The sequence below is a fragment of the Sarcophilus harrisii genome, chromosome 1 (genome assembly GCF_902635505.1).
Source record: "Sarcophilus harrisii chromosome 1, mSarHar1.11, whole genome shotgun sequence".
NCBI classification, from domain to species: Eukaryota; Metazoa; Chordata; class Mammalia; order Dasyuromorphia; family Dasyuridae; genus Sarcophilus; species Sarcophilus harrisii.
Genome location: NC_045426.1, coordinates 706,864,719 through 706,890,024, shown reverse-complemented (window position 1 = coordinate 706,890,024; position 25,306 = coordinate 706,864,719). Strand labels below are relative to the sequence as shown.

The 25,306-nt window shown below is 38.7% G+C and overlaps 1 protein-coding gene across 1 annotated transcript in view; it reads right to left on the bottom strand.

The window, feature by feature from the left end:
• Positions 1-25,306, bottom strand: part of MTMR3 (myotubularin related protein 3) — a 170,145-nt gene that overhangs the window by 29,090 nt on the left and 115,749 nt on the right. The window contains exons 5-8 of the mRNA XM_031948894.1: positions 24,638-24,754; positions 15,641-15,723; positions 12,561-12,727; positions 123-219 (exon numbers count right to left, since the gene is read on the bottom strand). Coding sequence (XP_031804754.1) covers positions 123-219; positions 12,561-12,727; positions 15,641-15,723; positions 24,638-24,754 — 464 coding nt within the window. The remainder of the gene's footprint in view (positions 1-122; positions 220-12,560; positions 12,728-15,640; positions 15,724-24,637; positions 24,755-25,306) is intronic.

Sequence of the window (25,306 nt, the reverse complement as noted above, 5' to 3'; positions counted from 1 at the left end):
AAAAATTTCTAAGTAAAGTTGAAAGAAGCCCAAGTTCAAATGATCTGCTACAGAAAGGCTGGCCTTTTTAACCCAGGCACTTGGCCATGAACCAGCAATCTGTAGGGACCCCGACAACTTACTTGTACTTCTCATTGATGTTGGAGATCCTCCAGGCATTGTTCATATCAAAACCCATCCGCTCCACTTCATTTTTAAATCTTGCTGTGACGTGCTCCCCTGGGGACGAAGAGCAGATGAGAAAGAAGTGAGCATGGATCCCACACTGCCGAAAAGGTAGGACAAAAAGAACAGCTCATCTGCTTGTTCATTATGCAGCAAGAGTGGCTCTAATGAGAGCAACAAAAATGTGGTTTCTTGCTTTTCAGAGAAAATTAATCACTAATAGGCAACACTATGGCAAGGGATCTGAGCAGAACTGGAGGCCCATCCTAAACATCTCAATGACTAGACTTCTCTGAAGAACATCCGTTATCAGGCCCAGGGGAGGCTCAATAAACACCAAGTTTCTGGGTGAAGAGCTGACCGCATATATGCCCATTAAGAAAACAAGGAGAACTGGGCTGCATTAGCATTAATGTGCCTTCCTCCTCTTCCCCCCCCAAGAAGAGAGAAGAGAAATAAAGGAATAGCAATGAAGCCTACCATCTCCCACTCCTTTAAATGCCAGTAAAACACTCCCATGCTCAGAGTCTGTTTAAATTATAATGACAATCATTAAGCAGTATTCTAAATATCCAGGAGTGTAGGATACAAGATAAACAAACACCAAAGAAAATGAGCTGTGAGAGAAATCATCACAACAACATTAAGCAGGGCTCCAAATCTAGGAAAAGATAATGTGGTTTATACCAGAAAACCTTCAACTTCAGGAAAAGAAATAGGGTGATTTCTCTCTTGCTTGAGAGACAATTCCCTTCTTTAAATTGCTTCTTTATGGTACAAGCTAAGTTGCTAAAAGAGAAAAGTAAATTACCAAAAAAGTGGACTCCAGGGATGCAGAAAGGTAATAACTTGCTCAATTCAACCCATTTTTAGAAAGGATTTGGAAACAAAGTGATTGGCTTTAAGATGGGGGGGGGGGGGGGAAGGAGAAGTAGCTGAACAAGACAACTGTGTACAATTTGGCCTGCTAGCCCCCAAATCCCTAGTACTATGAACCTTCTTGCATCAGAAACATTATAAATCCAGCTTTCCTGCCCTATGTCCCATCACCGCAAGCCTTGTAGAAGCTACCCGATTCCTGGGTTTATTCAAAGATGAACAAAAATGTTTCTCCTTGAGGTAAGTGGGAGCTGCAAGCACCAGGTGCAGTCTGAGGTACAGCTTATGTTAACCTGTTTGGTCCACTTTGGTGGTGTTTCCGTTTTAAAAATCTAAGGTGCTTCTTTCTAGTTTCAAATAGCCCTCAGAAAAGCAATAGCAGGTTTCCTTCTATGACAGGGAAGTGGAGATGGTGTCCCAAGTAATGACCTAAAGTTGTAGCAATTCTAAGTATTCATTTTATTAGAACTCAGCCAAGAACATCCAGCTGAGATCATGAATATTAAGGAGGGGGGGGGGGGGGGGAAATGTCCCTTTTGGCTTCCATGTCTAACATAAAGTAATCACCCGGGGCTCCATTTGGTCATATTGGACCACAGTGGACAAAATGGCCACTTATCTTAAGTGATGACTAGAGTTGTGAAGCATTAGTCCGAAGGTCCCTCAAAAGTCAACTGGCTGTACCTCTAGCCAGCACTGACAGAAGGAGAAGTTGGCTCCACAATATCCCTAGTGAATCTAGCCTTTGTTTACCTTGGCCATCAAGTCATGACCATTCAATAAATGGAAAAAGGTGGCTCTAGAGAATTCCAAGGGAGAGCTAAGATGGCAGAGTAGAGAGAAAGCCGAGCTCTCCCAACATTCCTCTTCAAACAACTTTTAAAATAACTCATCAATTTGAATTCTGGAGCAATAGGGCCAACAAAAGGTCAGTGAGATATTCTTCTAGATTCTTTCAAGACAAAAATGACAGAAAAATTTGAGACACAGGGAGGAGGCTGGTCCAGAGACCACATGGATGGAACATAGATGGTGGTGACAGAAACAGAAGGAGCTTTGGAAATTCTCAAGGCAGAGATGGTAAGGGGACCTGGCATCTAGTCGGAAAGATATTACAGGGTACCCCTATGCTAGGCACTGGACACAGGACCAGACACTATTGAGCAACTCCACTGTTATTCTGACTTTTATGTCATCGTTCAAAGGCAGAAGGAAACGCTTTTGGTCGAAAAAGACCGGGAATGCTGAGAGGCAGTATCAAAGAAAATGTGAAATCTCACTGGAAAAACCAGCTGACCTATAAAATAGAACAAGGAAAGATAATTTATGAATTACTGAATTATCTGAAAGACAAGATCAAAAAAGTTAGACATCATAATTCAAGAAGTTATCAAGGAAAGCTGTCCTGATATCCTAAAACCAGAGGGTAAAATAAAAACAAAGTTTTTAACCATAATCACCACCTGAAAGTGATCCCAAAATGAAAACTCCCAGGAATATTATACAGCTTTCAGATCAAAGAGAAAATGAACTCCAAGCAGCCAGAAAGCAACCATTCAAATACCCATTGAGCCAGTCAGGAACATACAAAAATTCAGCAGTATCAAATTAAAGGACCAAAGGACTTGGAACATGATACTCCAGAAGGCTTAAGAATAAGGACTGCAATCAAGAATAACCTACCCAGCATAATGGAACAAAATCTTTCAATGGGAAAAAAAAAATGGACATTTAAGGAGACAGAGGTCTTTGAGCTTATGTTAGAATGCTGCAAAAAAATAAAAAAGATAGATGAGAAAGAAAGATGTGCAGAAACAAGGAAGAGAGGAATAGGGAAAATTCTCACAGACAGGATGGGCAAATGAGGGAGGACAATATTTGAACTTCATATCTAAAATGGTTCCAAAAGAAGAAATATATATACATATTCAACTGGTAATAGAAGAAAAGGAATCTAGAGCAATAGAGGATAAAAAGGCAGAAGCCAGAAGCAAAACAGACTTTAGAGAAGGGATAGAATACAAAGAAAGAAGGATAAACAGAGGAAAGGATGATGGAAGGAAATACTGCTGTTAGAAATTATAAATGTAAACACGATGGTATGAACTCTCCCATAAAACAAAACTGGATAGCAGAATGGATTAAAAATAAGAATCTAATAATATGTTGTTTATAAGACACATTTGAACAGAGAGACACCCTTCAAATTAAAATAAAAGACTGGAGCAGAATTTATCATGCTTCAGCTAAAGTAAAGAAGGCAGGAAGGAGGTGGCAATCATGATCTCAGACAAAGGCAAAGCAAAAATAGACCTAGTTAAAAGAGATAAGCAGGAAAATTACATCTTGCTAAGAAGGCAGAATATCAATACTAAACACATGTATTAAATTGTATAGTATCCATATCCTTAAAGAAAAATCTAATTAATTATAGAATAGAGAGTAAAACTATTTGTGGGAAACCTCAAAGTTTTACTCTCAGAATTAAGTAAATCTAGTCATAAAATAAATGAGAAAAAAAATCATGAAGATGAATAGAATCAGAAAAGTAACCTGATAGTCCTCTGGAGAAAATGAATGCAAAAGAGGATGAAAGGAAGGGGGAGAAAGTGTAAAGATGGGGCAGGGTGTGGTATGGTGAATGCTAGAAGAGATGTGAGAAAACTGGGATACTAATGCTTTGTTGGTGGATTTGTGAACTGATCCAACCCCTCTGAAGTTTAATTTGGAACTATGTCCAAAGGGCTACAAAATTGTGCATGCCCTTTAACCCAGCAATACCACTAAGACTTAACCTAAAAATATCAAAAAAAAAAAAAAAAAAAAAAGGAAAGGACCGATTTGTAAAAACTGATATATAGGGATAGCTAGGTAGCACAATGGATAGAGCACCAGCCCTGAAGTCAGAAGGACCCGAGTTCAAATCTGGCCTCAGATACGTAACACTTCCTAGCTGTGTGACCCTGGGCAAGTCACTTAAGCTCAATTGCCTCAGCAAATTTAAAAAAAAAAAAATGTTATTTACTGTAGTTTTTTTTTGTGGTAGCAAAGAATTAGAAATTCAGGTTATACCTGCCAACTGGAGAAAAGCTGAAAAATGTCAGTAGATAATTATGATAGAATATTATTGAGCTATTAGAAATTATGAGCAGAATGGTTTCAGAAAAACCTGGGAAAAAACTTACATGAATTCATGCAAAGTAGTGAACAGAACCAGAACACAGTACAGTGTAACAGCAAAACTGTAGGATGTTCAATATTGTATGATTTTATTGTTGTTCAGTCATGTCCCATTCACTGTGATCCTAGGGACCACACTATCAGTGGTGTTTTCTTAGAAAAGACAGTGGAGGAGGTATTCGCCATTTCCTTCTCCAGGGGATGAAGGCAAACCAAGATTAAGCGACTTGCCCAGGATCACACAGCTAGTAAGTTTCCAAGGTCACATCTGAACTTAGGTCTTCTGGACTCCAGCACTCAGACTACCGAGTCTATTAGCAGCCCCATGAAAGTCTTAGGCTCTCTGATCAAGACAAAGATGCAACATAATTCCAAATGACATCTGATAAAAAATGCAATCTACTTCCAAAAACAGAATTGAAGAATTCTGAATGCAGACTGAAGCAGATTTTTTTAAAATGTCTTTATCTTTATTGGTTTATTTTGTTTGTGATTTCTTTTGAAACATACAATAAAAAATGTTTTGCAAGATGTCACATGTATAATTGAAATCAAAATGTTTGCCTTCTCAAAGAGGGAAAGAAGGGCAGAAGGGAGAGAATTTTGAACTCAAAAAAAAATTTTTTTAATGGCTATTAAGTTTGTTTTATATACATGTGGGAAATACTTAAAATAGTTTTGTTTTTTTTTTTAAATAAAGAAAATGGTGGTTGTCTCTAATGCAACCATGTGAAAATCCACTTAGAAGTGTTCACGTGGATGAATGGCCCAACACAGTAGGGACATGGGATGGGGAGAAAGGGAATAGGGTAGGAAAGACTCTAGATTGTACATTGAGGCTTGAGTTTTCATCTCAATACTGACACCAATTCACTCTGTAATCAGAGTTTATTTTTCCTCCCAAATGAAGAAGTTGGCCTTGATGAGTGAAGCTTTCTAGATTCAGCTCTGAAGTTTTGATTCTTCAAGGAAAGAAAAGCCAAATGAGCTAGCAAAAAAAGGTCCTCAGCTAGTATCATGACTAGGGTTGGTAACAATTTAAGCCCTTTAATCTCTTTAAGCCTCTCCAAAATGAGAGTTTGAGCTGCAGAAGCCCCTTCGATCCCCTCTAGCTTGAAAATGATGATCCTCTGATTATAATCTCCTAAAATGAAGTCAAAGGGAGATGGGGAGAATAAAAGGGGGAAAAAGGAGCACATGTCCATCCTCGCTTTAAATCAAATCTTGTATCATTTTTAGGAGGCTTCAGATAATATCAATGAAATTCAGAAAAATCACATTAAGACAATCTTCCAAAGCAGAAGACTCGAAAGCTAAATGAAGAGCATGATAAATCTAGCATAATCTCGGTGGATTTCACAGCTGCAGAAAAACTTCATGCAATTTAAGTAACAAGGAACATTTTTCATCTTCCTCCTGGAAGGTCCACCTGCCATGGCTTCACTTGCCGCCCACTCTAGGGTCACACTACACAAGACCACAGTTTTGCTGATTACTTACTCAAAGACAATACAAACTCTCTAAAGCTGGGCTTGTGATCTCACAGACTCAGCCAGGTCTCCTAGAGGCCAGATATCACTTTAAAAATGTCACGATGACTTGGGAGAAATGTCTTTTCATCTTTAGGGAAATGCTGGATGGAGGTGCTATAAGCAAACCCTCTCAAGCTAGAAAGTAGGTCAGCTAGTGCTCAGCAGCTGTCATCCCCAAAGTTTGTACAGAGCTCCCTCCGCTATACAAAAAGGAATGCAAATAAGATAAAACCAAAAAACTGAATAAAGCACAGCAGTACAATTCTATTTCAGGTAGTAGTTGATGAGCAACTTGCTGCATAACCAAATACAAGGTAATAAATGCACTTAAGGAAAAAACAGCATTAGCTACTCAGACAGATGCCCTCCCCCTTCCCAAAAAAAGTCTGAGCACAATAGTAGAATCACCAAATTTTACATCAGAAAGATCACAAAGGTGACATTGGCCAATCCCTATTCCACATCAGACAAGCCATCACCCTACCTCTGGCCAACACCAGTGACAAGGGAGTCAAGACCAAGCATCCCATTCAGTCTTTGTACTGTGCTAATTAATTACTAACAAGACCTCCTTTACACAGAGGTGAAATGCACCTCCCTTATCAAGCAAAGGAAGAATTCGAGCACCAATTCCATGGGCCAGCCATCCCCATATTTTTAGACCCCGTTAGCCCATTTTTCCAAGCAAACTGATTAGTTCTATCTTCAAGAATCTTAAAAAGGTAGAAGGTTAAAGTGATATGGTCCAAGTCAATGAAACCATGAAGATTTGGGGGGTGGGGGAAGAAAGAATAAAAAGTGACACAACCTTCTTTGCAAAGAACCCAAGGGAATTCCTGCAGCTTAAAAGAGACCCAATAAGAACATGATACTGCAGAGATTTAAGAAAAGGCTTGGCAGGAGCCTGTGCACTTCAATTCGACAGGGTAGAAAAAAAGCCCGGAAGGGATGAGGAGAAATCAAAAATTAAATTCAAGACATTGATGGGAGTGATTCAAATGACAAGGGAAAAGAACTGTCTAAAGAGATTAATGTGAAGGCACAGGGAATTCGCAACCAACCCAGATTTTTAAAAAGGTAGCAAAGAAAATGGAAGATCATCATGGAAGAAGAAAATAAAAAGCTTGGCATAATTATGCCAAGCTCCAAAAAAACCGGAAAACTAAGGGTGGCAAAAGATTTTACAATTATTTGGGCTTTTTTTTCCTTTAAAATCTGTACTGAGGCACAAGTTAGACAGGCACTATTGGCAGCAGTCCTCAAAACTCCTTTATTTATAACTTGTAAATATTAGTGAGGAGACATCCCCCAAAGACTTTGTTTGGATGGATTATATCTATAACTATTTGCCAATAGAAATGGAAACATCTCAATATTAATATGGTGAACATTGCTTTATTTTAATATTACCTTTTTATTTTTCAAAATATATGCAAAGATAATTTTCAACATTCACCCTTGAAAAACCTCGTGTTCCAAATTTCTCTCCCTTCCTTCCCACCCCCTCCTCTAGATAGCAAGTAATACAATAAAAGCTAAACATATATAATTCTTCTAAATGTATTTCCACATTTATCATGCTACACAAGAAAAATAAGGTCAACAGGAAAAATGAGAAAGAAAAGCAAACAACAACAACAAAAGGTGAAAATTTGTCCCTCAGGGTGAACAGAGACAGGTGAAACACAAAGAAAACTTGGGGCAGAACTACCCAGGCCGGAGTTTAACCCCTGCAAAGTACAAAACAGCTCAGGACTGAATCCACAGAAATACCAAGTAGGGACCCCTCGGAGATCTGGGTATGGCTGGAGCTCCAGCAGCAACCTCCTGGAGGCAGAGCTGGGGTCTGATAAGGACTGCTCAGGAAGGCCAGACCTATGTGACAAGGAGGCTAGAGCTCTAGGTTTGGGGTTCCAGGTCAAAGAAAGTTTCAGCCAACGTGAAGCTAAAGGTACCATCTCCTTACCCCATGATTAGAGGTGCTTATACTAAACTAATACTTCTCATTTAAAAAAAAAAAAAAAAAAAAAAAAAGAGCTTCTTCTACCCCAAAGAGGAACATTAAGTGGTTCCCTGCGCAGAGAGAATTTATATAAGACCTCAAAAACAAGATTAAGAAAAAAGTTAATCAACTAGAAAAGGATTTACAGAGTCTTTTAGAAAATAATTCTTGAAAATTAGAATTAAGCAAGGGGAAGCAAAGGGAAGAATCCAAGAAATAACACAAAATATAAAGAATGAAAAAAAATAGAACAGAATGTTAAGTATAAGGAAAAACAACAGATCAAGAAGAGATAATATAATAACTGGACTGTTTGAAAGCTGTGACAAAAACAAAAAATCTTTAGCACAATAATGCAAAAAATAATCCAAGAGCGATAGAATGTAGAAATGGAAAAAAATCTACAAGTCACTACCTCAAAGAGATCCTTTGTAGAAAACACATTATTGCTAAGTTTTGGAACCCCCAGATCAAAGAGAAAATTTTGCAAGAAGCAGGAAAACAATTCAAATACACTGGAGGTACAATTAGAATTGTACAAGACTTATCAGCAGTCACGATATAAGACAACATGTACTAGAATAATGTATTATGACAAAAGAACTAGGTCCCCAAAATATCATACAGCAAAATTATGCATAATATTGAATGAGGGAAAAAAAAAATTCAAATGCAGATTTTCAGGACTTTCCTTCAAGCAAACCAGAACGTAATAGAAAATTTAAGAGCCAATATCAAAGATAAATTTAAAGGAACTTAACATGGACAAATAGTTTATTTTATATATGAAAATGTATATCATATGTCTTAAGGTTTGACATCAGTAATTGGGTAGCAAAAAAGAAAGATTGAGGCATTGTTGAATATGATCTGACTCTAAAAAAACAAAAGAGTCTAGGAAAAGGTAAGAATAGTAATTATGTTATGCAAATGAGATGCAGAAGAAGACTAGACACAGAGGCATTAGAGGAAGGAGGAGGGCTCATACTGAAAACCTATTCACATCGGAAATGGATTAAATAGGCAACACTACATATATACCATGAAGTGGTATAGCACTCTCCAAAATCTATTAAATAAGGGGGAGGGATGGAGGGAGAAGACAGGATAAGTGGGGTAAAGAAGGGTATGTAGACAAGATAGAAGGATTTATGGCAGTGGGATAAAGTATGAAGATTAATGGGAAAGGGATAAAAGAAAGTGAGTACAGAAAAGTGGGTGGAATAAATGGTAGTAGAACAAGATATATAGATTGATGGGAAAGGGAAAAGGTGTGGGAGTAGAGGTGGCATAAGATAAAATGAGGATATAGAAGAATGTAAGGTTAACCACACTGGGAGAAGTTATATAGATTAATAGGAAAATAATAATAAGAAAAACAGAACTACCACAATAAAGATAAGAAGTACAATTTACTAGGGGAAAAAAAAAAAAAAAAAAAGGCTAGTAATCATTGATCTTACACAAAGTCAAACTAAAGATTCAATCGAAAGAAATCTAGATTATATGTTAGCTATATTATTGTTTTAGATGCATATGCCTATATATAAACTTGTATATGTACATGTGTGTATGTCTGAGTATGTGTGAGTATGTATACATGAGAGTCTATGTATGTATATATATACACACACACATAGTATATGTGTATAGGTCTGGATGGATATAAAGAAGTATGTATATATCTATAAGTATATACAGATATATTTAAATATACATACATATATACATCTGAGCTTAACCATAATCTGCTTGGAGAAATGAAAGGGAGAAAAAAAATAAAGAAGTGCTCCGCAAAGAACAAAAGAATATCCTACAAGGAAGCAAAGATGGACACTCGTGAATATAATTTCTTCTTTTAAGCTTTATGTGTTTTCTTGAAATGGAAATTTATTGCAATATATTTTGAATTCTCCCTGGATATTTTCGTGTCTGATGACAGTGTTTTGTTACATTTAAAATTTTCCTTTTCTTTCTTTATTTCTATTGTTTTCTCTTACTTTGTAATTAGCTCAACAAATTAAAAAAAATTTTTAAAGAAATGTTTGTTGATATGTAACTGGGAAAAATAAAATAAAAATTTAAAAAAACTCTCTGAAGACAGGGATTATCTGGCTTGCTTGTATTTTATTCCCAAGTGCTTATCAAAATCCCTGGCACATAAAAAATGCTGAATATTTGTTCTTCTACAAATTATATACAAATATAAGTAGATACAAAATAACATTCAAAATTCTTTTGGGGGAGAAGAGGATGTAAGAGGTGACACACAAGCTAAGCCTTGAAAGATTGAGAGAGATAAAAGGAAAAATTATTCTAGAAGTCTTTCTAAAAGCCTAGAAATCCAACATGGAATGTCTCATATGAGGAGCAGCAGTAGATCAGTCTGCTTGGAAGAGGAGAAATCTATATTAAGTCTGGAAAAAGCCAAGTGGGAAGTGGACAACTTCGTATCTGGTCCTAGAAACAATAAAATGCCCTTGAAATTATTTCAATAGATCCATTTTAAGAAATGGACTTGGCAGATACAGAGGAAGGACTGAAAAGGGAAAAAACCTGTACAAGTAGATCACTTAGGTGGCTATTACAAGAGTTCAGGCAAGAGGCAATGAGATATCAAAACTGTAGCCGAAATCTGTCCATCATGAAGCAGGAGATGCAAGTCTAAAGCTCCAGTGCTTAACACACGGCCTGGTGCATAGCAGGCACTTAATAAATGGCTACTGATTTATTAAAGATTCAACAGTGAGTAAGTAGGACTAGATGTATAGATGTGGGTATCAATTAGATAGAGATGACAACTTAAAACCATCAAAGCTCAGAAGATCACCTACAAGGCAAAGGGAAAGTCAGCCTAAGCTTTTAAGTGTACTCAAAAATGGACAAGAATTTCCTGTGAGATTAAAAAGGTCCAGCAGGTACCTAGGATCCAACTAGTAACCATTGCTATCTGTGATACCAGAACCCAGAGGCCTTCTTCCTTAAGAAAACACAGTCTTCCCGGCCCACAGCAAGCAACTACAAAGCTATTCATTTCCAAGGCTCAGGAGTTGTCATCTTTCTTTTTCCATTCTGCTCTAGACTCTCCAGATTTGGCCCTCATCTCCAGCCAACCCCCTCATTTTCCACTCTTCTCCAGGTGCAGTCTTCTTGTATGGGAAGATAAGGTCCTTAAGAACAGATTGTTCTTGCTTGTACTAGCATCCCCAGCAATTAGTACAGTTCTAGGCATGCAGAAGGCATTTAATAAGTGTATAAACATTGGGGGTTCTGGACAGTTTCTTTTTTGTACTCATATCTCCAGGTGCTTAGGACAAGGCCTCAGCCACAACAATCACTAAATAAATGTTTCTGTATTGGAACAATCCTTTTGTTTCCAATTTTCTTTCCTTTTATTTTAATTTTTCTACTTTTGTGCTTTACATAGATAGTTCATAGTATTTTTTAGGAGCATTTTTCTTTCAGGACTACTTTTAACTTAAGTCCATAAATGTTCTCCATGTTCTATTAATAAAATTATTTGTTTTTAGGGTAACCTTTTTTCAGTTGAGTTTGTTTTGTTCCTCTTTCCCTTAATAACTGAAATTTCTGAGGCAGCTTGATGGCACTATAGAGCATAGAGCACTGGCCCGGAAGTCAGGAAGAACAGAGTTCAAATTTGACCTCAGACACTTAACACTTCCTAGCTGTGAGACTGTCATTTAACCCTAATCGTCTGCAAAATCAAAGCAATTTACAATTTCTATCAGTTGGAGAATGGCTGAATAAATTGTGGTATATGAAAATTATGGAATATTACTGTTCTGTAAGAAATGACCAACAGGATGATTTCAGAAAGGCCTGGAGAGACTTACACGAACTGATGCTGAGTGAAATGAGCAGGACCAGGAGATCATTATATACTTCAACAACAATACTAGATGATGACCAGTTCTGATGGATCAGGCCATCCTCAGCAACGAGATCAACCAAATCATTTCTAATGGAGCAGTAATGAACTGAACTAGCTATACCCAGAAAAAGAACTCTGGGAGATGACTAAAAACCATTACATTGAATTCCCAATCCCTATATTTATGCCCACCTGCATCTTTGATTTCCTTCACAAGCTAATTGTACAATAATTCAGAGTCTGATTCTTTTTGTACAGCAAAATAATGTTTTTGTCATGTATACTTATTGTGTATCTAAGTTATATTTTAATATATTTAACATCTACTGGTCATCCTGCCATCTAGGGGAGGGGGTGGGGGGGGGGTAAGAGGTGAAAAATTGGAACAAGAGGTTTGGCAATTGTTAATGCTGTAAAGTTACCCATGTATATATCCTGTAAATTAAAGGCTATTAAATAAAAAAAAAAAAAAAAAAAAAAAAAAAAAAAAAAAAAGAAACAATTTCTATTATAGTGTGGTCTCTAACATAATATTTACCTTTGGGTATTTATTTTTGAGTTCTGTACACATTATTATGTAATCCCAACAAATAACCTGAAATAGGTGTAATACTTGAGATTCTTATTCAAGAAATGTGAAAGGTCTTTAATGTCTAGTTTTCCTAACATTCTATTCAAATTCTTCATTTCTTTCTTGTTTATCTTTCCCTACATTTATTTAAGCAAAATCAGAAATGCCAAGTTAAAGAAATAAATCAAAATGAGAAAGTACAGCATTCAATTAAAATGATTCCAATCTGACCTTGAATTTCAATCTTGATTTTGTAAATCAAAACCCAAGGACTTTTTCCTTGTCTAAAATTCCAGGGATAGAAAGGGACTGAACACTCAAAGCATAAGCGATGCCTACCTGGTCGGCACAGATCCCCATGCTGCTCCTTCTCACTGGCATAGACCTCCATGCACCAAGCATGGTATGCAAACGAGAAGAGATCTTCTATCTTGGAAGGAGGCCGGATCGCATTGTTCAGTCTCTTGAGCCACTCCTGACACTGCTCAAAGGTTGAGAACTGACACCTTTATAAGGACAAAAAAACAAGAACCCAATCACTCAAACAGTTATTTAGGGTCTCTTCCATGGGACCAGGCATTATGCTAGGTGGTGGGAAAATGAAGGAAAAAATGAAACTTAGTTCTAACAGCCAAGACACTGATGTGTATGTTAAGGATCTCGTCTTTAATGACCTTCCCATTCAGACCTAATCAAGTGCTCCGCTTTGTACTACTGAATGCTCTTTGCTAACAGAGTCTATTGGAGCGAGAGGTATCTGAGACTTGTCCTCCTGCCAAACTGGACAAACATGTGCCTGGCCAATTCTACACCGACACTACTGAAGTATGTTCCACACAAGTGCAGAAAGCACGTGTTAAAGCACGGACCTTCCCGTGGACTCATTGCTATTTGGGTCTAAGGCCTTCCTTGGATACACACTGGAGATGCTGGACAAGTCATTCCATTTACTCCCTTCCTCTGAGCCTCTGGCTTGTGGCCTCTCTGACTATGTTACAGAGGAGATGCTGGTCGAAATCACTGGGAAAGTCCCAAACTGAGGAACTGCCTTACATCACGATCTGAATACCAAAAAATGGACAAGGCTTTGTATTGGTGTCCAGGGGAGCCACAGATGAGAAACAAAACCTGGCATTTTCCTGGGTGCAGGAAGTGTTAGGCACAGAGTGATAAAATGAATTGTTGAAATATCAATTATTCAAAAGGAAAAGGGAGGGGAACAAGTTATTGTTGTTTTGGGGTTGGTTCACTTGTGTCCAACTCTTCATGATTACAGAATGGTTTGCCATGTTCTTCTCCAGCTCATTTTACAGAGGAGGAAACTGCAGCAAACAGAGTGAAGTGACTTGTCCAGGATCACACAGCCAGTAAAGATGCAAGGCTGGAGATCTGGATTCAAATCTGATTCAAGGCCCTGTGCTCTCTTTCTATTGCACCACCTAAGTGGCTCTAAGAAAAAGAATCAAATAAGCCTCCGAGTCAATTTAAAACTATCTAGACAAAGTCAAAGAAAGTTGGATATACTGGATATCCTGATTCTCCAGTTAAACTATTCGATCTTGTCCAAGTCACTTCACCTTGACAGACCGAATGGTGCTATCAATGACAACAAATGAGATCATGGATGCCAAACACCATGACTAAAATCTGTCATGAACAGAAATCATTTCTATTGTTTAATGACACAGGTAATTTTCCCTTTCTTCTCACAACTTTCTGAATCTGCCTCAATATTAAAAAGTAGTTTCTTTAAAACTTGTTCTTCAAATCATTCACTTCTCTGAACCTAAAAAGCACTAGAAAAATCGGCCATTAAACATTCACTCTACACCACTCTTCTTGTTTTTGAGAGGATCAAATGAGGAGGTGCCAGGATGTGGCTACCCCTGCCCACAGACACTGAAGTTTGGCTTTTTTTAATGAAGGCTAATGAACTTTGTCATTCAGCTCAGTGAAAGCAAAGATCAACAGAAAGTATTTGATACCCTATGGGCAAGAAAGTACTAATGTCAATCCTCTAAAAAAAAAAAAAAAAAATCCATAAATCATTTTTATAAGTGGCTTCAACCAGTGAGTGTCTCCATCTTTTATTTAAATCATTCAGTAAATTAAATGTCAGTAGTATTTTTCTCAAACACAATTTGACCTTACTCTTGTGGTTACAGGCAACTCTATTATAGATGCGGGGGGAAAAAACCACATCACAAGACTAGGAACCCATTGTCTAACTCCTAGTTTCTGTTCACAATCGGCAGGCCTCAAGACCTTCCATGTACAACTTCTTCATGTGAACTGGAGTCACTCTTCTCCACATGGAAAGATAATACTTGAACTACTATGAGTGCAGTAAAGTCCCTGGTGAACTGTAAAATGATAAATGTTTGTGTGTGTACACACACACACAACCCTCTATTATGATAAATATTAGAGCTACTGGGTTTTTTTGTTTTCCTTTCAGAGATTTGGAATAGGTGGGAATTTCTACTTTTTTTCTGGAATGCACTACATAACCATTACATTTCAAATATTCAGGGTAACTTTAATTTATGTCCATTTAACACAACTCCCTTTAATAAAAGATGATCTCTAAGGTTGTTTAAACTCTAAATTCTGTCATCCTACAAATCCCTTCTAGAAATAATGAGCAGACTGAAGAAAAACAGCCTAGTGCCTCCCCCATGGAACTGATGGTCTAATCCAGGGCTTCTTACATTTTCCTCCCCCACTTGTGACACCTTTTTCGCCCGAGACATTTTTCTGTGACCCTGTCTCAAATCGGAGCCGAGGTGTTTCTTGTAGCGTTTGTGCATGTGCAGTGCAAAGTGTGTGTGTTGAGAACTAGGACTGCAGCGAAGTCATGTGATAGAACACTGGCAAGTGCTGCCAGAAACACTTCAAATTTGTTACTCACTTAATTTGGAATTAATTTTGGTCACTGTGTTCAGAAACCTTTTACTATTGCCAAATTTTTTGCGACCCCAAACCCAGTTTAAGAAGCTTTGTACTAAACCAATTTAAGACACTACATAGAAACATACAAGTAAAAGGATAATGAGGGCAAAAAGCCACAGGGAATGAAGGAGACTTGGTACAGAAGACAGGCCTTGATAATGCTTTCTATTCATCCGAGAATCTCCTGGGAACATCTACCCTAGAGTCTTGCATGTAGCAAGGCACCAATTACTTGGCTCAATTGAATTGGACCTGAAATGAGAATTTCTCCAGCCCAGCACAAATCCGAGGTACGTGATGATCACAAGCAGATCCACAACTTCCTGGTCATTGGAATGAGGTAACAAAGGAACAAATGGGCATGCATTGTTTTCAGAACATGTAGCTAACATTAAGCTAACTTTTCTAATATGACCCACTTGCTCTCCACATTTTTCTCTACTAAAAAGTAGCATGGATGCACATACCTGATAACTTTGCAGTCTTTGCAAGTCAAATGAAGTTGAAATATATCTCGGCATTCAACACTCTCTATAAGCTGTAATGGAACCTGCAATTAAGAAGATTAAATCCCTTTATTTCAGAAGGCACTGACACCGTGTTCCCTCCCTCTGTCCCACTGGGCTGATCAGTAGCCTCTGAGGATAAGAAAAGCATGAGAGCGAGCACATCTAGATCCATAGTGTTTCCAGTGACGTTTCCCTGTGCAGTGAATTGGGACACAGGCTCTCTGTGCCCAAAGCAAAGGCTACAAGGTATGGCATCCCAAGGGAAGAACTACAACAAAACCCAGTGTTTGCCTCCCAATGCCTCTTGGCTGTAAATAATTTCTCAGCAGGTCTTTAAAAGGCACAGACAGCAAAGAAATCTAGACTTCTGAAGCTTCTAGAGCCTCTAACATTTCACTGAAGATATACCAATGGAGAAAACAAGGGTTGGTGTCCCCAGGGCACTGTCCCCTATGAGCTGCTGGCTTCCAGGGAAGTCTTCTCCATTCAGACCAAGAGTCTGGATTAAGCAGTCTAATCTCAAAATTCTCAAGTTTGTCCTGTCAAGCCCCAATGGCCTTTTCTCCATCCTCATTTTCCTTGACCTCTAGGAAGATTTGGACACTACTGATCACTCCTCTTCCAAGACACTCTTTTCTCCAGGTTTTCAGGAAACTACTGTCTCCTGGTTCTTCTATCTCTGACTACTCCTTCTGTGTCTCCTTTTACTGGATCCTCTTTCAGATCACCTCTTCTTACCATAGCATCCCTCAGGGTTCTGTTCTGGGCCTTCTTTTCTTTTTCTCCAACTATGCTTCCCTTGTTGATCTCATCAGTTCCCACGAATTCAATTATCTGTATGTTGATGACTCAGATCAACACACCCAGCCTTAAAGTCTCTAATGTCCTTTCCTCTCACATCTGCTTTTTGGACTTTCCCAATTGGATGTCCTGTAAATATCTTCAATTTAATAGATCTTAAAATCAAACTTATCTTTCCCTCCAAGGCCTTCCCCCCTTCCAAATTTCCTTCTTACTGTCAAGGGCAACACCATCTTCTCGGCGCCCCCCCACCCAATCTAGATACCATCCTTGATTTTTCCCCTTTTACGCTCCATCGCAGGTATTTCCTCTGACAAGACCTTCTATCTCCCAGTTTTGGCTATTCCCATTGGCTGCCATTTTATGGCTTACAATGCTTTTCATTTCTCACCTCTGGTTTTTCCAAGTACAGTTAAAATCATACCTTCCACAGAAAGCCTCTTAACTTATCTCTCTACTGATCATTTCCTATCTGTCTTGTCTCTATTTTGCTTATACATATTATTTGCTTGTTGTCTCTCCCATTAGACTTTATACTGAGGATAGGGACTATCTTTTGCCTTTCTTTGTATCTCTAGCACTTAGGATAACACCTCATCTAAAATAGGTACTTAATAAATATTTGAGGGGTTTTTTTTTAATTATTCATTTGAAATTTAAAATTTAAAATGAAAAATAAAGGGAACATCTCCATGTTTTGGAAAGGATACAATGTAAAACAATACCTTTCCATTTCACAAAAATCTATGTAATAAATCTTAAACATTATTTTCAAAACTACCCAGTTTTTCTATTCTACCCAGCTTTTCTATATTTCCTTCTAGATTTGTTCCTCCCCGCCCCCCCCCCCCCAGTACTTTCTTTCCTTTTCTCCCCCTACCTACATTAGAAGGCTACAATTAAATTTGAATATATAAGCATACATGTCCATATGTACATCTACATATATGTAAAATAATACAATGCATACTTGTTTGTCAGTTTTCTCTGAAGGAAGATATATCCTCCTAGGATCTCTTTTAGGTGATGAGTAGATTTTTTTTTTCTATTTCTACTCTGTGCCTTTTTCTAGAAAAACTGCAGGACAGTTTTCTTCAATAATTTCTTGTAATATTTTATCAAGAGTCTTATTTTTTATCACAACTTTTAAGTAGTCTCTTGTATTGTCTCTCCTCGATCTCTTCTCTAGATCAGCTGTTTTTCTGATGTTTCATATTTTCTTCTTTTTCCCTTTATTATCTCTTGGTATTTTATAATATTAGCTTCCCCTTCCCAATTCTAGTTTTCAAAGAATTATTTTTTACTTCTCTATTTCTAGTTGCTGACTTGCTTTTCATAATTTTCTTGGATTGCTTCTTTTTTTCCTAATTTTTCTAGATCTTTGTTTGATCTTTTTTTATTTATTTATTTATTTAATAGCCTTTTATTTACAGGTTACATGTATGGGTAACTTTACAGCATTAACAATTGCCAATCTTCTTGTTCCAATTTTTCACCTCTTACCCTGCACTCCCTCCCCCAAATGGCAGGATGACCAGTAGATGTTAAATATATTAAAATATAAATTAGATACACAATAAGTATACATTATTGTTTGATTTCTAAAGTATTTTTAAAAGTTCTTCCAAGCACTCTTTTTTGAACTTGTGACCATTTGACAAGTCTCACTGAAAAAGGAGTGAGTTTTTTGGCTTCACTATCTTCCTCAGAATATGAACCCAGATTTTCTCTATCCCATAGTAGCTATCTATGGTTGAATTATTATTATTATTATTTTTTTTTTTTTTAGCAGCAGCTTATTATTATAATCATGACCCTGGGGAGGGCTGTCTAGTTCCCCATCTCCCAGACTTTTCAGCTTTGATAAGATGTGTCTTTCTCCATTAGATTTTAAGTTCCTTGAAGACAGAGACTTATCTTCCTTTTCTGTATTTTTATCTCTAGCACTTAATATAGGCCCTGTCACATAGAGCTGTTTAATAAATGATTACTGACTTCTGACTGATCGCTCCATCACTGACTGAGGTCACTCCCATTCCATGGAAAGGAGAGGAAACTTTGTCAGTCCAAAAGAGAATCTGGAAACAGTCTGACAAATTTCTGCATTTAAGAGAAAAGCTCTCCCCTGATTCTGGTCTTCCTTCTGCTAAGCATGGCAAGCACATCATGTGTTTAAGCCAAGTGTTCCATGTCTAAGTACCTCCAGCGAAGAAAAAGGGACATGAGAGTCTTAAGAGGAAAGCTGGCTCATGTAGAGAGTAGAAGGAAAACCAACTAAGACCAGGGGGAAGAGGTTGAAAGACAACTTAGGTAAAAACCCTTGGGCCTACATACACTCTCAAGACTAAAACTTTTATCTAGGAACTACCCTGAATATAACCTGTGGACTTTCTTTCCGGTTGGTACTGGAAAGAGAGAACATTCTGAGCCTACACAGCCTTAATTCCAAGATGCTAAGAAAAAACAAGATGCTGCCAAATGGTAGCTTGGACAGGGAAGAAACTCTCAGAAGAAAGGAGGAGGAAAGGCTCCGAGGGGCAAGAGAAGAAGCACATATGAGAAAGGACTCAAATGAGCTGGATCCAATGATCCTGGACGACAGTTCTTTTTAACTCGGTTCCTTTATAAAATGAGAAGAGGCTTCTCTGAAAGTCAAATGAAACTAATTATAGGTTTGATAAACTGTACATCAACATAATGAAGTTTTACTCTTAGTAAAAAAAAGGAAAGTCATTAAAGTCTTAAGGAATTAGGAGATACTTGAAAAGTTGTCTGTTCCAACCTTTCATCTTACAGAAAGGGAGAAGTGATTGGCCAGTCATACCAGTGGTGTGAGTTGTGGAGCTAGGACTAGCCATGTCCCACCTGCCTCCTCAGTCCTCTTCCAGTTCTATTCACTGAACCACACCTATTACTTGTACCCATGTGCCTACCAGAGTCAAGGCAGCAGCAAGGAGTCACTCACCATCTAAACAAATACCCAGGACACCTACTCTTGGCACAATAGAACCATGAGCCTTCTTGAGCTTCTGCTGGCCAAAGTACCCAGCTAAGAGGATTCTTGGACTTCACACAGAACAAGAATAATGTGAATTGTAAGGCAAATATCAGCCATCTTCACATCTCACAAGCCCAAGGAATGGCTGCCTCCCTCCCCCCCCTTTACTAATGCTATGGGAAATGGCATAAGAATGGAAGAAAGGGGGTCCTCCTCTTGGTGCCCATCAGACCACATGCTCTGCTAGTCTCTCTACCATTTCCTTTCTGAGCCACTATTTCCCTTTTGAAAAGGAAGGGAATGGGGTGTCATGTTCCCCAGGGAGCTTCTCTCTACTGTCTCAAAACCTTCCCTCACCAATCTGTTTCCTTGGGAATCTTCAAGAAGATGCTGGAAGGGGATAGAGGGAGACAGAAAAAGGCTTTCAAAAACTTGGCTTACTAACTAGATGTCTTGGATCATAACTTTTCTTCTGAGAGTTAGAGGTTTGGAGTACATCAGAGGTTTGTTTACAGGTAAGGAAATAGCATCCCAAGCAAATAACTTGCCTAAGGTCATGCAAGCAGGAAGGTTTACCACCTGAATCCATCCAATCCTCTTTAAGGGTCACTGAGGCACAGAGAAACCCATCAAAGGGCTAATTTGCCAGAGCCCCGACACCTGGCAAAACTGTTCTCCAACAGAACTGATATGGGTAGCCTAGGGTTTGGGGGCACTTCAGGCTCTTCCTGTCTACCACATCCATGTCCAGAACCAGCTCCAATCCAAGCCTTTTATTCTACCATCTCCACTGAGGACAGGTGGGTAGAATGTGAAAACACAGACAATCTCACCTCCCACCGATGGACCCAGTCAAGTAAGGAAGTACAGAGGGTGTCATCTCATCAGTACAATGGGAATCACTGGAGCTCAGGACAATGAAGCAAGTCATACTTCAAGGATCTTTTGAACTTGATTTGGACCCTCAGATTCCAGAAGGAGATGCATTTGCCTCTGCCACCTTCAACTGATAATCTAGGATCCAGAGTGGTAATACAAAACTACTTTCCAATTCAAACCCAAAAGCACTGAATACCACTTGCTCTAGGGAAGTGGGCAAAAATGAAAATGTTCTGCCCTGAAGGGGCTTGTGCTCTCCTGGGATAAACATGTGGTAAATAAAGGCAGCTGAAGGGGAAGAGGCCACCATCCCCACTTCACTGCAAAGCTTGAAGGGCAGGTGCACAAGCTTGGGTCTGTTCACCCTACCTTGCAAGACTGGAGGCGGGGCCTCCCAACCTGTCCTTTTATAGAACCAGGCCCGATTTCCTCCCTAGGAGAGGACCAGAATCCAAGACTGTCTACAATCCATGGGTAGGTGGTGGATTCAAAGTAGGAATCTGATCTGCTGGGTTATAGAAATATGCTATGAAGAGTTTCTCTGATTTGTTTTTCTAGAGGAATGAGACTGGGGCAGTGAAAAGGAGAGAAAACTTGTTTTTAAAAGAGACTGAATACATTAGAAATTGAAAGTTATCGTAGTATTAACTTAAATATAAATAGTTCCCGAGCCAAGTATAACTGCCTGTATTTGATGTATTTAGTTGCCTGTTCAATATTAAATTTTAATGAAATATTAAGAAAAAGTGTGAAAGTATTTTGTAACAATAAAGTACTAGAGCTCACATTTATAAAACATTATTTTTTCAAAGGACTTTCTTCAGTGAGTTGAGAGGATAATTACTGTGTCCTTCTGGGAAAAACACAAGCTCCAGAAGGGCTGGGATTGTAATGTTTTGTCTCTACATCCCTAGTACTATGCTCTATACACAGTAGACACTTAATAAATGCTTGGCAACTTGAAGAAGAGAAAACCAAGGCCTAGTAAGGTTAATCCCCGACTCCCTAGTTTGTAAGGGTGAGGGTAAATGCCCCAGGATCATTTGATTTGAACTTGGAAAGGGCCGGTTGTCACAGAGTTATGCTATCAGTTTGTAGTTGAGGAAAATAAGGGGCAGAGGGGCAAAGTAATTTGAGCTGCATCCTCAGTGTCCAAATCTGTGCTTTTGTCCTCTGTTCTCTCATTTCCCCACTCACAATCACCAGGCCTCCTATCTTTGATTCTGTGGCCATTAAAGGGCAAGGTTCCTCCACTATAGGATACTACAACTGGAAAATCTGAGAGCAGCTGACCTCCCTCCTAGTCACCCCTGGCAACCTGCCCTATCCAGAAGGATCAACCTTGCAAGCCTGGCCCTGGAACTAAAATAGTGATGCAATTTCAAAAGCCAGAAATGAATTTGGAAATGATCTTTTGAACAACAGCTGGTCTCCCCTTTAAGGCCCAGTCCCAGCATGACTATCTCCCCTTTCTGGCCCACTGAACCTTTTCTTGTACTGTTCAAACACAATGTCTTTATTACAAAGGTCTGGGATTCTTCAACCAATACTGTAAAGGAAGCCTCCTGAACATTCCAAACAAGTCTGCTACGAACACAGATGTGACAACATCCTAGCACGATCATGCTACTTACTAGGATTTCACAAGGAGCAGATTGAGAGGCAGTCTACCAAATTATAAGGAAGAGACAAAATGACATGAATTAAAGGTTTGAATTTTTCACAGAACTCCACATTAATACATATACATTGCCTAAGCCTAGAAAGATCTCACAGAAAAGAAATATGGGATCAGAGAGCTGGGGAAATGCAGGCTAGCTTTCCCTTAACTACAACCAACTTTAATTCTGTGGTATATGGCCTTTCTTATGTGCAAGAATTTGCTGTTGAGCGTTTCATTGGCTGTATATCACTTACAGTACCCAGCTCCTGCCAATATGTCTTACTCAATGGACCGTGAGATTAAAAGAGAACATACATTTAGAAGGTACTAAAAGCCACCAAAGACCTCTTGCTAAGTCATTTTCAAAACTGCTTTACTGATATAAGTTATACTAAAAAATGTTGAAAATTCAGAGGTAGCCCATGAAATTCACAGCCAACCAACTTCTGAGGTATTATTTGCCTTCCCCCCCCCCCCAAGTTAGATATATGGATGACTTTAAAAGAGGGCACCTTGATCTTCTGTTTTAGGTGAAGGCCCATCTCTGAGGACTAATAAAAATGTGTTTGACAGGTCCCTATAAAGAATATGTAGTCCTTTTCAGAACGCTGTAGTCTGCATGGCACTAAGCATGATGGATGAGTGTAAACATTAATTTATTTGTAGGTATCAGGTTAAGTCATCATCTTTCTTAATCTGAAATGTCTAACACTCATGAAGTCATTAAGGAGGAGTTTCAGAACACTAATCATGTTTCTGTCCAAAGCCATTATTTTAGGTTTTTCATTTCCCTGAAGCAAAATCTGGAACATTTATTGAAAAGGACCAGAAGTACCAACTCTCTGAATGATGAGCTGTCCCAGGGGAAGAACAAAGGGCCAATCCATTTCAATCCCAGTTCTTTTTGTGTGACTATTACTGAGGACTTTATAGGGATGTGACTAGCACAGTACTGGGCAGACAGAAATACTAAAGACTCAATGGTCTATGTACAGTTTAGAATTGAAGATGTGACACCATTTGGATCACCACATACTTCTTTGATCTAAACTACATAGAAGAACATTCCAAGAGAGTATAAATACTTAAGGTGCCGTTTTTGCTTTGTTTGGTCTAGAGGGAGGAGGCAGATCTTTGAGAACAAGCCCCTGTTCCAAGGGAGAGGCAGGATATTGTAAATCTCTATCATCTCCCTCCAAATAAAGCTTACTTATGATTACAGATTAGTTCTGGTCCATTAGCAAGTAGAAAAGCACAAAATCGAGTTAAATGTTCTATCAGTTTCTACTTGACACTGCAAAGATAATTCAGTATCTGCTCCAAAGAACACTCCTACCAAATTTTCAGAGTTCAGGCTCTAAACTGCCCAGCGGCACAGAGAACCTTCCTCCTTGAGAAACCTGCTATGTCTTTTTAGCTGACAGCCCAAATATAATAAGGCAGCTGTGCTGGCATACTGAGCATAATAATGAATGGTGTGATCACATCCAGCCCTACACACTAAAATGAATCCACAAGTTTGTGGCTCTGAGGAGGCTGCAATTATCACTATGCCAAAATGTATAATATGTGAGTGACAAATACGTATTTCTTAAATTTTGAAATTAAAAGCATACCACTGAGGTATGATTTTTTTTTTTCATCTGTAGATTAAATCAATTGGAAAATAAGTGATAAATGTTTAAATACCAAGGTGTATTTATCTCATTGTACAAAAGAAAAACCAGACCACCACAGATTATAAAGTTATGAATACATAGCCTAGAACTGTAACTACAGACCAACAGAAAGGAAAAAATCACTTACTGTAATATGACACAATGTGGGCATACTAAAATAATAAAGTCACTCGGCTCTGATGGTACTGTCCCCAGTTCTGAAATTCGATGTCAGAAGATCACGAAAACATATTCAAAGTTATATGGGAGCTTAGGTCATGTCTCCAAATCCCTCAGTTGTCAGATGGAAAAAAAACGAGTCCTAGAGAGATAAGCGACTTGGCCAAGGTCATAGGAAGTGTCTCATCCTCTGACTACCATATTCCATGACTGCTCAGGTTCATTCCAGCTCTGAAACCCTATGATGCCGAGATCCAGTAAACTTCACTGACTAGCAGCCCATTCTGGTTCACCAAATATGTTATCATTGATGGTATCATGAGAGAGCCTTCTTCCAGGAGGAGGGCCAGGCATCTCCACAGACCCAAAGAAAGCATGTGCTTCTCAAGATTCAGAAGAAACACTCCCTACTCATGAGAAAACAAAGCAGCACGAACATTTCGCCTTGGTAGGCCCCTGCAGAGTGAAGCTCTAAGGGTGTCCTCTCAGTCTGTGTGTACGCACACAGTGTACAAATTTATAGCTACGGTAACAAAGTGCCTCAACAAACATGGGCCCAACATGGAGTTCACGTGCCCGGCTTGTCTGATGGTCACCGACTGGCTCATTACTCTGGACTGCCCAAAGAAAGGACAGTTTTAGAATGCTCTGAATGCATCCCCAACAAAATCAGAGGGTACTTTTGTTCGCAAGCCCATTGTCTTCTGTTCAAGATCATTACCGAAATTTCCCCTCCATTAAACCTTCCTTGCCTTCACCATGGTCTGATCACTTACGTTAACGAGAGACTCCGTGAACTTGATGTGCAGCCTGTAATTAGACAGTGCGATGACAGCATCCTCAGCCCGGCCCACGAACTCTGTGCTCTCGCCGTGAAGTTCTAGGAAAGGAACCTTCAAAATGGAAAGAGAAATCTTTCAGAGTTCAGAAGCCGTCAAACAAGTTCTTCAAAGTTGATTCCTCTAATGCAACCCATTTGCTATATTAAGATGCACTTATTCAAACAGCAAGAATTATAAAATATATATAAGTGGTTTTATGTTTAAAGTTGAGGTAGGAACTTTTCCACAATGGCTATTCTGATTTATAGGTTGTATATGATGACCCTGCATACAGCTGATACAAGTCTGAAGATGCTGGGTAAGGCTCCATTTCCCTTAAATGGAGCAAATTACTTGAGCTATATGACTTCTAAGGTCCCTTCAAATTCTGAAAACTTTTGATTGGGGGGGGGGGGGGAAAGAGCTTTCCCTTCACTCTTGAATTCTGGGGATGTCACTAGGTCAAACAGGGGAAGCGCTGCTAAGCTTAGAAGCTTTAGAAAAATCCGGAGAAAGCACTCACTCCAAGAGAATGAGGGCAGAGCCATCCCCAAAACATGGAAAGCGCTTTCTGCACAATAATCCTCTGAGGCAAGTAGTCTAAGTATCATTTCCCCCATTCTA